The 12,057-nt window shown below is 47.9% G+C and overlaps 1 protein-coding gene across 1 annotated transcript in view; it reads right to left on the bottom strand.

Annotated features, from left to right (window-relative positions):
• ASPDH (aspartate dehydrogenase domain containing) overlaps positions 1-12,057 on the bottom strand; it is a 251,818-nt gene that overhangs the window by 9,238 nt on the left and 230,523 nt on the right. The window contains exon 5 of the mRNA XM_088473824.1: positions 7,375-7,601. Coding sequence (XP_088329950.1) covers positions 7,375-7,601 — 227 coding nt within the window. The remainder of the gene's footprint in view (positions 1-7,374; positions 7,602-12,057) is intronic.

Genomic DNA, 12,057 nt, shown 5'->3' with positions numbered 1-12,057 from the left:
ATTCTTCACCACTTGCTCATCGACGCTAAATACCGCCTATTGAGACCATTTAAAAACCCCAAATACATTTAGCAGACCTATTCGGGGTTACCCATAGTGAACCCCCATGTCAGAGCATCTTTAGGGGGGTGTCAGCCTGATTTCCCCAAAACAGACAGAACTTTTCGCTGATTTAGAATTCGCCGGGTCCCGTTTTCGCACATTTGCACTTGAATACGGGGATACGCCGGGACGCACGCGATACTTTTTAGCTGGCAAAACCTTCGATGACAGCGAAAAGTCCGTTCTATGAATTTTCCCTCCAAATTGAATATGTCCCTTAGTTTGCACATCAACAGGATCCACTGCCTCAATCCCAGCCAGATTCTAAACCCCAACAACCAATGAACATATGGGGGGAAATGTCATGGAGTCTCCCCCTATTCTAAAACAACCAGCACTAGGCTGGGAGATGCTCTGTGTGGAGTCCTATTGCCATAATATCAACCAGCTCTAGACTGGTCAGCAAAAGGCAGGAATCCCTAGGAAAATGGTGTCCTCCCTCCAACTGGTCAACCATCCCTGGTGCATTGGCTGTGGAGATAATGAATAAATAATATTGTTCTTAACATGCAGACGTCAGGTCTCGGCAAGGCTATGTTGGCACTTGGAGAACTACAAGAGCCCAATGGCACCTATACTTACATTGTAACTCAAAATAGGACTCGGTGTTGGGGGTGTTTTTTTGATAAATAAGTCACTTTCATATTTACTGTCCAATTGTTTTTTTGCATTTATAACTCTCAGAAATCAAAGGGACAGGTCCGTTCCCCTCCCTGTAATCACACACATACATACAGGATACATCTACAGGACAGGTCCTTTCCCCTCCCTGTAATCACACACACATACAGCATACATCTACAGGACAGCTCCTTTCCCCTCCCTACAATCACACACACATACAGCATACATCTACAGGACAGGTCCTTTCCCCTCCCTGTAATCACACACACATACAGCATACATTTACAGGACAGGTCCTTTCCCCTCCCTGTAATCATTCACACATACAGCATACATCTACAGGACAGGTCCTTTCCCCTCCTTGTAATCACACACATACATACAGGATACATCTACAGGACAGCTCCTTTCCCCTCCCTATAATCACACACACATACAGCATACATCTACAGGACAGGACCTTTCCCCTCCCTGTAATCACACACACATACAGCATACATCTACAGGACAGGACCTTTCCCCTCCCTGTAATCACACACACATACAGCATACATCTACAGGACAGGTCCTTTCCCCTCCCTGTAATCACACACACATACAGCATACATCTACAGGACAGGACCTTTCCCCTCCCTGTAATCACACACACATACAGCATACATCTACAGGACAGGTAATTTCCCCTCCCTACAATCACACACACATACAACATACATCTACAGGACAGGTCCTTTCCCCTCCCTGTAATCACACACACACACATACAGCATACATTTACAGGACAGGTCCTTTCCCCTCCCTGTAATCACACACAAATACAGCATTCATCTACAGGACAGGTCCTTTCCCCTCCCTGTAATCACACACACACACATACAGCATACATTTACAGGACAGGTCCTTTCCCCTCCCTGTAATCACACACACATACAGCATACATCTACAGGACAGGTCCATTCCCCTCCCTGTAATCACACACACACACATACAGCATACATTTACAGGACAGGTCCTTTCCCCTCCCTGTAATCACACACAAATACAGCATTCATCTACAGGACAGTTCCTTTCCCCTCCCTGTAATCACACACACATACAGCATACAGCTACAGGACAGGTCCTTTCCCCTCCCTGTAATCACACACAAATACAGCATACATTTACAGGACAGGTCCTTTCCCCTCCCTGTAATCACACACACATACAGCATACATCTACAGGACAGGTCCTTTCCCCTCCCTGTAATCACACACACACACACACACACATACAGCATACATCTACAGGACAGGTCCTTTCCCCTCCCTGTAATCACACACACACACATACAGCATACAGCTACAGGACAGGTCCTTTCCCCTCCCTGTAATCACACACACACACACACACACATACAGCATACATCTACAGGACAGGTCCTTTCCCCTCCCTGTAATCACACACAGCATACATCTACAGGACAGGCCCTTTCCCCTCCCTGTAAACACACACACACACACACACACACACACACACACACACACACACACACACACACACACACACACACACACACACACACACACTATAGGAAAGGTCCTTTCCCCTCCCTGTAATCACACACACACACATACAGCATACATCTACAGGACAGGTCCTTTCCCCTCCCTGTAATTACACACAGCATACATCTACAGGACAGGTCCTTTCCCCTCCCTGTAATCACACACACATACAGCATACATCTACAGGACAGCTCCTTTCCCCTCCCTGTAATCACACACACATACAGGACAGGTCCTTTCCCCTCCCAGTAATCACACACATACATACACACACACATATATACATACATACATTAGGGGTGAGCGGGTTCGGATTTCTGAAATCCGAACCCCCCCGAGCCCCCCCGATCCGAGTCCGAGCCGAGTCAGGCTCGACTTTTCCCGCCTGACTCGGATCTGAAATCGAGGCAAAACGTCATCATCCCGCCTTCCGAGTCTCGCGGGTTTTGGATCCTATATAAGGTACCCGCGTCGGCGCCATTTTCTCACTCGGCTGTGGACAGTGAAGAGGGAGGGTGGGAGTTAGGGCTGTGTAGTGTAGTGTAGTGCTGCTGTTGTCCACTACTTCAAAGTCCATAGGGGCTGGCTGTGTTGTGCTGTGCTGCTGTTGTTAATAGGGGCTGTGTCCACTACTTCAAAGTCCATAGGGGCTGGCTGGACTGTGTTGTGCAGTCAGTTCTCCATAGGGGCTGTGTCCACTCCAAAGTCCTGTGCAGTGTCCCAGTCCTAAAGGGGTGCTGTAGTGTTGTCCAGGGGGTGCTCTGTCCATCAGGGGTGCTCCCCCCAAGTGCTAAAAAAATAATATATTTTCTGTGTTTGTGAATTGTGTGCGCAGTAGCCGCACGTGCATCAACAAAGTAGTGCCAAGCGTGCGCCTGTGTCATAAGTAAAGGGCCGGCTGGCTTGACCGTTAAGGGTGCTGTTACCCCCGAAAGTACACTCCAGTCCAAACCAAAAAAAAAATTATTTTCTGTGTTTGTGAATTGTGTGCGCTGTAGCCGCACGTGCATCAACAAAGTAGTGCTAAGCGTGCGCCTGTGTCATAAGTAAAGGGCCAGCTGGCTTGACCGTTAAAGGGTGCTGTAACCCCCGAAAGTACACTCCAGTCCAAACCAAAAAAAAAAATATTTTCTGTGTTTAGCCGCACGTATATATCAAATCGATATAACATAAATGGAGGACCAAACTTTCTCCGATAAAAATAAAATAGAGAAAGATCAAGAACCACTTCCTCCTAGTGCTGAAGCTGCTGCCACTAGTCATGACATAGACGATAACATGCCATCAACGTCGTCTGCCAAGGCCGATGCCCAATGTCATAGTAGAGGGCACATACAATCCCAAATGGCAAAGTTCAGGAAAATGACCTTGAAAAAGACATTTAAATCAGCTGAAGAGAAACGTAAACTTGCCAATATGCCATTTACGACACGGAGTGGCAAGGAACGGCTAAGGTCGATCCCTAGTATGTTCATGACTAGTGGTTCAGCTTCACATGACGATGGAAGCCCTCCTCCCACTAAAAAAATCAAAAGAGTTAAGCTGGCAAAAGCACAGCGAAGAACTGTGCTTTCTAAGAAGATATCACAAATCCCCAAGGAGAGTCCAAGTGTGGTGGTGGTTGCGATGCCTGACCTTCCCAGCACTGGACGGGAAGAGGTGGCTCTTTCCACCATTTGCATGCCCCCTGCAAGTGCTGAAAGGAGCACCCACAGTCCACTTGCTGATATGCAAATTGAAGATGTCACTGTTGAAGTACAACAGGATGAGGATACTGGTGTAGCTGGCGCTGAGGAGGAAGTTGGCGAGGAGGATTCTGATGGTGATGTGGTTTGTTTAAATCAGGCTCCGGGGGAGACAGTTGTTGTCCGTGGGATGAAAAAGCCCATCACGGTCATGCCTGGGCAGAAGACCAAACATTCCACCTCTTTGGTCTGGCAATATTTCTATCCAAATCCGGACAACAACTGTCTTGCCATATGTACCATATGTAAAGGTGAAATAAGTAGGGGTAGGGACGTCAACCACCTAGGAACATCCTCCCTTATACGGCACCTGCAGCGCGTTCATAAAAAGTTACTGTCAAGTTCAGAAACTTTGGCTAAGACCGTAAGCAGTCCAGGGACACCTAAATCCCGTTGTCCTGTTGTATCCAAGCGCCTGCAAACCACACCGTCAACTCCCTACTCGTCAATTTCCTCCTTAGTCAGGATCGGAAGTAGTCCTGCAGGCCATGTCACTGGCATGACTGACTCTCCTATCCGGGATTCCTCTGGAGGATCCTGCATTGCTACGCCTACTGCTGCCGCTGCTGCTGTTGCTGCTGCTGGGAGTCGTTCATCATCCCAGAGAGGAAGTAGAAACACCACTACTTTTACTAAACAATTGACCCTCCAACAGTCCTTAGCGAGGAGGATGAAGTACGACAGCAGTCATCCTGAAGCAAAACGTATAACTGAGGCCTTGACTGCTATGTTGGTGTTAGACGTGCGTCCGGTATCCGCCATTAGTGCAGTGGGATTTAGACAATTGATGGAGGTAGTGTGTCCCCGGTTCCAAATCCCATCTAGATTCCACTTCACTAGGCAGGCGATACCGAGACTGTACAGAAACGTCAGAAAAAGTGTCCTCAGTGTCCTGAAAAATGCCGTTGTACACAATGTCCACTTAACCACGGACATGTGGACAAGTGGAACAGGGCAGACTAAGGACTATATGACTGTGACAGCCCACTGGGTAGATGTATCACCTTACGCAGCAACAGCAGCAGCGTCACCAGTAGCAGCATCTCAGAAACGCCAGCTCGTTACAAGGCAGGCTACGCTGTGTATCACCGGTTTCAGTAAGAGGCACACCGCCGACAACCTCTTAGAGAAACTGAGGGAAATCATCGCCCAGTGGCTTACCCCACTTAGACTCTCCTGGGGATTTGTGATATCTGACAACGCCACCAATATTGTGCGGGCATTACATCTGGGCAAATTCCAGCACGTCCCATGTTTTGCTCACACAATAAACTTGGTGGTGCAGAATTTTCTGAAAAGCGACAGGGGCGTGCAGGAGACGCTTTGGGTGGCCCGAAAAATTTCTGGCCACTTTCGCCATTCAGCGACTGCGTGCCGAAGACTGGAGCACCAGCAAACACTCTTGAACCTGCCCCGCCATCACCTGAAGCAAGAGGTTGTGACGCGGTGGAACTCAACCCTCTATATGCTTCAGAGGATGGAGGAGCAGCAAAAGGCCATACAAGCCTATACATCCACCTATGACATAGGCAAAGGAGGGGGTATGCACCTGACTCAAGCGCAGTGGAGAATGATTTCCGTGTTGTGCAAGGTTCTCCAGCCCTTCGAACTTGCCACACGTGAAGTCAGTTCAGACACAGCCAGCTTGAGTCAGGTCATTCCCCTCATCAGGCTTTTGCAGAAGCAGCTGGAGAAAGTGAAGGAGGAGCTAAGACGGAGCGATTCCGCTCGGCATGTGGGACTTGTGGATGAAGCCCTTCATTCGCTTTGCCAGGATTCCAGGGTGGTCAATCTGTTGAAATCAGACCACTACATTTTGGCCACCGTGCTTGATCCTAGGTTTAAAGCCTATGTGGTGTCTCTCTTTCCGGCCAACACAAGCCTGCAGAGGTGCAAAGACCTGCTGGTGAACACACTGTCAGCTGAAGCGGAACGTGACACGTCAACGGCTCCTTCTTCATTTTCTCCCACAACTGGGGCTGCCAGGAAAAAACTTAGGTATCCTAAGCAACCCGCTGGCGGTGATGCAGGGCAGGCAGGACCAAGTTTGGACATCTGGTCCGGACTGAAGGACCTGGCAACAATTTCTGACATGTCTACTGTCACTGCATATGATACTGTCACCATTGACAGAATGGTGGAGGATTACATCGGTGACAGCATCCAAGTAGGCATGTCAGACAGTCCATACCTGTACTGGCAGGAAAAAGAGGCAATTTGGAGGCCCCTGTACAAGCTGGCTCTATTTTACCTGAGTTGCCCCCCCTCCAGTGTGTACTCCGAAAGAGTGTTTAGTGCAGCCGGGAACCTTGTCAGCGAAAGGCGTAGGAGGTTGCTTCCACAGAATGTGGAGAAGATGATGTTCATCAAAATGAATTATCAGCTCTTCCAGGGAGACCAGCCTCCAGAAGGTACAGAGGGACCTGTGGTGGTGGATTCAAGTGGGGACGAGTTAATACTTTGTGAGGATGAGGATGTACACACTGAAGAGGGTGAGGAATCGGTGGATGAGGAGGATGAGGATGACATCTTGCCTCCGTAGAGCCAGTTTGTGCAGGGACACATTAATTGCCAGCTTGTTTTGTGGGGGCCCAAACGAACCAATCATTTCAGCCACAGTTGTGTGGCAGACCCTGGCGCTGAAATGATTGATTTGTTAAAGTGTGCATGTCCTGTTTATACAACATAAGGGTGGGTGGGAGGGCCCAAGGACAATTCCATCTTGCACTTCTTTTTTTTCTATGCATTATGTACAGTTTGGGGCCTAGTTTTTCTAACTGCCATCCTGTCTGCCACTGCAGTGTCACTCCTAGATGGGTCACGTGTTTGTGCCGCCCACTCGTGTCGCTTAGCATAGTCATCCAGCTACCTCGGTGCAACCTTTTGGACATAAAAACACTATTGTGAGGTGTGAGGTGTTCAGAATAGACTGGAAATGAGTGGAAATTAAGGTTATTGAGGTTAATAATAGCATAGGAGCAGAGAAACCAACAAATTCTGTGATTTTAGCTGTTTTTATGCTTTTTTAAAAAAAAATACAGATCCAAAACACAAAACCCAGAACCCAAAACACGGAAGGGTGGTTTTGGCAAAACCAATCCAGATCCAAAACACGAAGAAAGATCCAGATCCAAAACCAAAACACAAAACACGAAAAGTGGCCGGTGCACACCCCTAACATACATACATACATACACATATATATACCATACAGGATACACAGTGGGGATGAGCACAATATGGACCATTTGTGATCTGATTCTGTAGATGACCTGAATACTTGTCATTATCCTACATGTTGGGTATATTGTGATTGTAAAGCAATGGGTCAGCGATGGTAGAATATACATGTTTCTTACCTGGGATCAGCTACTAATACTCCAATCACATTGTCAAACCCCAGTGTGTGCGCGGCCATGCAGGCAGCCGCCATGGTATTGACGTTGTTAGGTGCCATTGGGCACAGATTACGCACAGGCCCCTCGTAGAGGATGGTTCGTCCATTATAAAATTCTCCTTTCTTCTTGGCCAGATTTCCTTCTAGCTTGAAACTGTCGGGATGTTTTGTCATAGTGACTCTCAGCCCCTAGGGGAAGAAACCCCCAAACCTTCATTACTTACAGAATATCTGACACATCATCATCATCCTCATCCTCCTCATAATCATCTGTGCTATAGGGACCTGGTACACACACATCCTCATCTGTACTATAGGGACCCGGTACACACACATCCTCATCTGTGCTATAGGGACCTGGTACAGACACACCTCCTCATCTGTGCTATAGGGACCCTGTACACACACATCCTCATCTGTGCTATAGGGACCCTGTACACACACATCCTCATCTGTACTATAGGGACCTGGTACAGACGCACCTCCTCATCTGTCCTATAGGGACCCGGTACACACACATCCTCATCTGTACTATAGGGACCCGGTACAGACACATACTCATCTGTGCTATAGGGACCCGGTACACAAACCTCCTCATCTGTACTATAGGGACCCGGTACACACACATCCTCATCTGTACTATAGGGACCCGGTACACACACATCCTCATCTGTACTATAGGGACCCTGTACACACACATCCTCATCTGTGCTATAGGGACCCGGTACACACACCTCCTCATCTGTACTATAGGGACCCGGTACACAAACCTCCTCATCTGTACTATAGGGACCCGGTACACACACATCCTCATCTGTACTATAGGGACCCTGTACACACACATCCTCATCTGTGCTATAGGGACCCGGTACACACACATCCTCATCTGTACTATAGGGACCCGGTACACAAACCTCCTCATCTGTACTATAGGGACCTGGTACACACACATCCTCATCTGTACTATAGGGACCCTGTACACACACATCCTCATCTGTACTATAGGGACCCTGTACACACACATCCTCATCTGTGCTATAGGGACCCGGTACACACACATCCTCATCTGTACTATAGGGACCCGGTACACAAACCTCCTCATCTGTACTATAGGGACCCGGTACACACACCTCCTCATCTGTACTATAGGGACCCGGTACACACACCTCCTCATCTGTACTATAGGGACCCTGTACACACACATCCTCATCTGTGCTATAGGGACCCTGTACACACACATCCTCATCTGTACTATAGGGACCCTGTACACACACATCCTCATCTGTGCTATAGGGACCCGGTACACACACACATCCTCATCTGTACTATAGGGACCCGGTACACACACATCCTCATCTGTAATATAGGGACCCGGTACACACACATCCTCATCTGTAATATAGGGACCCGGTACAGACACACCTCCTCATCTGTGCTATAGGGACCCGGTACAGACACATCCTCATCTGTACTATAGGGACCCGGTACAGACACACCTCCTCATCTGTGCTATAGGGACCCGGTACAGACACACCTCCTCATCTGTGCTATAGGGACCCGGTACAGACACACCTCCTCATCTGTGCTATAGGGACCCGGTACACACACATCCTCATCTGTGCTATAGGGACCCGGTACAGACACACCTCCTCATCTGTGCTATGGGGACCTGGTACAGACACACCTCCTCATCTGTGCTATAGGGACCTGGTACAGACACACATCCTCATCTGTACTATAGGGACCCGGTACAGACACACCTCCTCATCTGTGCTATAGGGACCCGGTACAGACACACCTCCTCATCTGTGCTATAGGGACCCGGTACAGACACACATCCTCATCTGTACTATAGGGACCCGGTACACACACACATCCTCATCTGTACTATAGGGACCCGGTACACACACACATCCTCATCTGTACTATAGGGACCCGGTACACACACACATCCTCATCTGTGCTATAGGGACCCGGTACACACACATCCTCATCTGTGCTATAGGGACCCGGTACAGACACACATCCTCATCTGTACTATAGGGACCCGGTACACACACACATCCTCATCTGTACTATAGGGACCCGGTACAGAAACACATTCTCTCTAGAGTCCCTGCACCCACGTCATTATACGTTCCTCTCCGGAGTCCCTGCACCCACGTCATTATACGTACCTCTACTGAGTCCCTGCACCCATGTCGTTATACGTACCTCTCCTGAGTCCCTGCACCCATGTCGTTATACGTACCTCTCCGGAGTCCCTGCACCCATGTCGTTATACGTACCTCTCCGGAGTAGCTGCACCCATGTCGTTATACGTACCTCTCCGGAGTCCCTGCACCCATGTCGTTATACGTACCTCTCCGGAGTCCCTGCACCCATGTCGTTATACGTACCTCTCCGGAGTCACACATTTTTCCAGAAATTTGCGTGTGCACAGTAGAGTAGTCTTCATAAACATGGGGCCTGATTCAGATTTTACGCAAACCTGATGGTTTACATGACTCCTGTATTGTCTTCTGTACAGTCCCCTATATCGACCCCTCTACTGACCCTACAGAGCCACGATATGGAAGCATGTTGTGTGTGTGTGTGTGTGTGTGTGTGTGTGTGTGTATAATAAATATATACGAATGTGTGTGTTTGTGTGTGTGTGTGTGTGTATATATATATATATATATATATATATATATATATACCCAATCTTTAATGTTCCTGCCCCTTTTATAACATGGTCTGATGCTTGTTTTTTTAAGAGATGCCAAATCTCTATCATTTTGTACTATTGGCCACAGATCATTACTCGCCTTATTAATGTCGCCCTGTGCCATGCTATAGGTAAACACCCAATTCAGGACATTAACCATCTGTTCTTTATCATTGTGTTTCAACGTATCTTCTCTGGATAAACCATCCACTTTGTTTTGTGCTGCGTGGTCCACTCAGATATTACACTTCACAGTAAGTCCCCGCAGGTGGTTTGCAGACCAACCTATGGATGTTATAAGTACCTGGGATGTACGACGTGTGGGTACATGCTTACGGGCAAGTTCTTCCATCATCCGTACTCTGGACAAAGATGTGATATGAGGCATCGTCTGACTTGTTCGAGCACGTTCGTAGTATATTTCATCAAATGTCCTTGTGGACTCTGCTATGTAGGGAAAAACGTGCGCTGCTGTAAGGAACACATGGCCCTTCATAGATCGGCGATTAGATCTGCCATTAATGGTAAGGGGTCAGAGCCACCCGTGCCTCGGCATTTCATGGAAGCCAAGTAGAATCTGTCCAGCCTAAACATATGGTAATAGATCAGGCTCCAGATGATGGAAGAAGGGGGGATAGAAACCAAAGATTGTTGATGTTGGAATCGAAATGGATTCATTATTTGGATAGACCCAACCAGAGTCGGATTTAGACCTCATGGGGCCCTAGGCAAGATACCAGTTTGGGGCCCCCCTCCCTCAAACAATCCATAGCACTTTATTTGCATTCCTGATTCATGCAAAGCATCCCTACCCTAACCCTAACTCAACCCTAAGCTCAAACCTGACCCTAACCATAACCGCTAAACCCTACACCATCCCTATTACCCCAACTCAAACACCTAACCTGACCCTAATACTCTAACCCAAACTGATACACCAACCCTAATACCTTATACCTTATACCTAATGCCATAACCCAAACTGATGATACACCAACCCTAATACCTTATACCTAATGCCATAACCCAAACTGATGATACACCAACCCTAATACCTTATACCTAATGCCATAACCCAAACTGATGATACACCAACCCTAATACCTTATACCTAATGCCATAACCCAAACTGATGATACACCAACCCTAATACCTTATACCTAATGCCATAACCCAAACTGATGATACACCCACCCTAATACCTTATACCTAATGCCATAACCCAAACTGATGATACACCCACCCTAATACCTTATACCTAATGCCATAACCCAAACTGATGATACACCCACCCTAATACCTTATACCTAATGCCATAACTCAAACTGATACACCAACCCTAATACCTTATACCTAATGCCAAACTAAACCTAATACCCTAAGGTTTTACTCCTCATTATCCATTGGATACATCACATAAGCCTGAGGAGTGCTAAGGATTAGAAGGTAGCTGTGAGGTGGCATCTGCAGGGGGTTGTGGTGAGGCCATGCCCAGTATTGTGTGCTCAGCTTAGTACAATGATGGGGATAAGTCATCACCATTACACCCCCCTTTTTTTTTTTTTAAGTACACTATAGGATTTATTTTTGTAATGGTAGGAGGGAAGTGGACAGGACGGCATTATAGTATATTACATACAAGTACCTAACATGAAAATACCATCATCCTGGATTGATGTACTAATAATATCATAATCATCATCAGGGCCGTTGAGAGCGCTGCGAGCCCCTCAGCCCGGCGCAAAGCCAGGGGGGGCGTGATCAGTGTGATCGCTCCACCCCTCAGGCATAGGAGATTGCTCACGGCTGCATCTCAGCACGCTGTATGCTGGGAGATAGTGAGGAGGGACGGGGGGTGGCGCCGGACATGGGCCCCTCTGGAAGCCCGGGCCCGGGTAAATTGTACCCGCTCCCCCCCCCCTCTCGGCGCCCCTG

The sequence above is a fragment of the Taudactylus pleione genome, unplaced genomic scaffold (genome assembly GCF_031769625.1).
Source record: "Taudactylus pleione unplaced genomic scaffold, aTauple2 ptg000141l, whole genome shotgun sequence".
Lineage (NCBI taxonomy): Eukaryota > Metazoa > Chordata > Amphibia > Anura > Myobatrachidae > Taudactylus > Taudactylus pleione.
The sequence above is the reverse complement of the archived record's forward strand: the minus strand, read 5'-3'. Positions and strand labels throughout refer to the sequence as shown.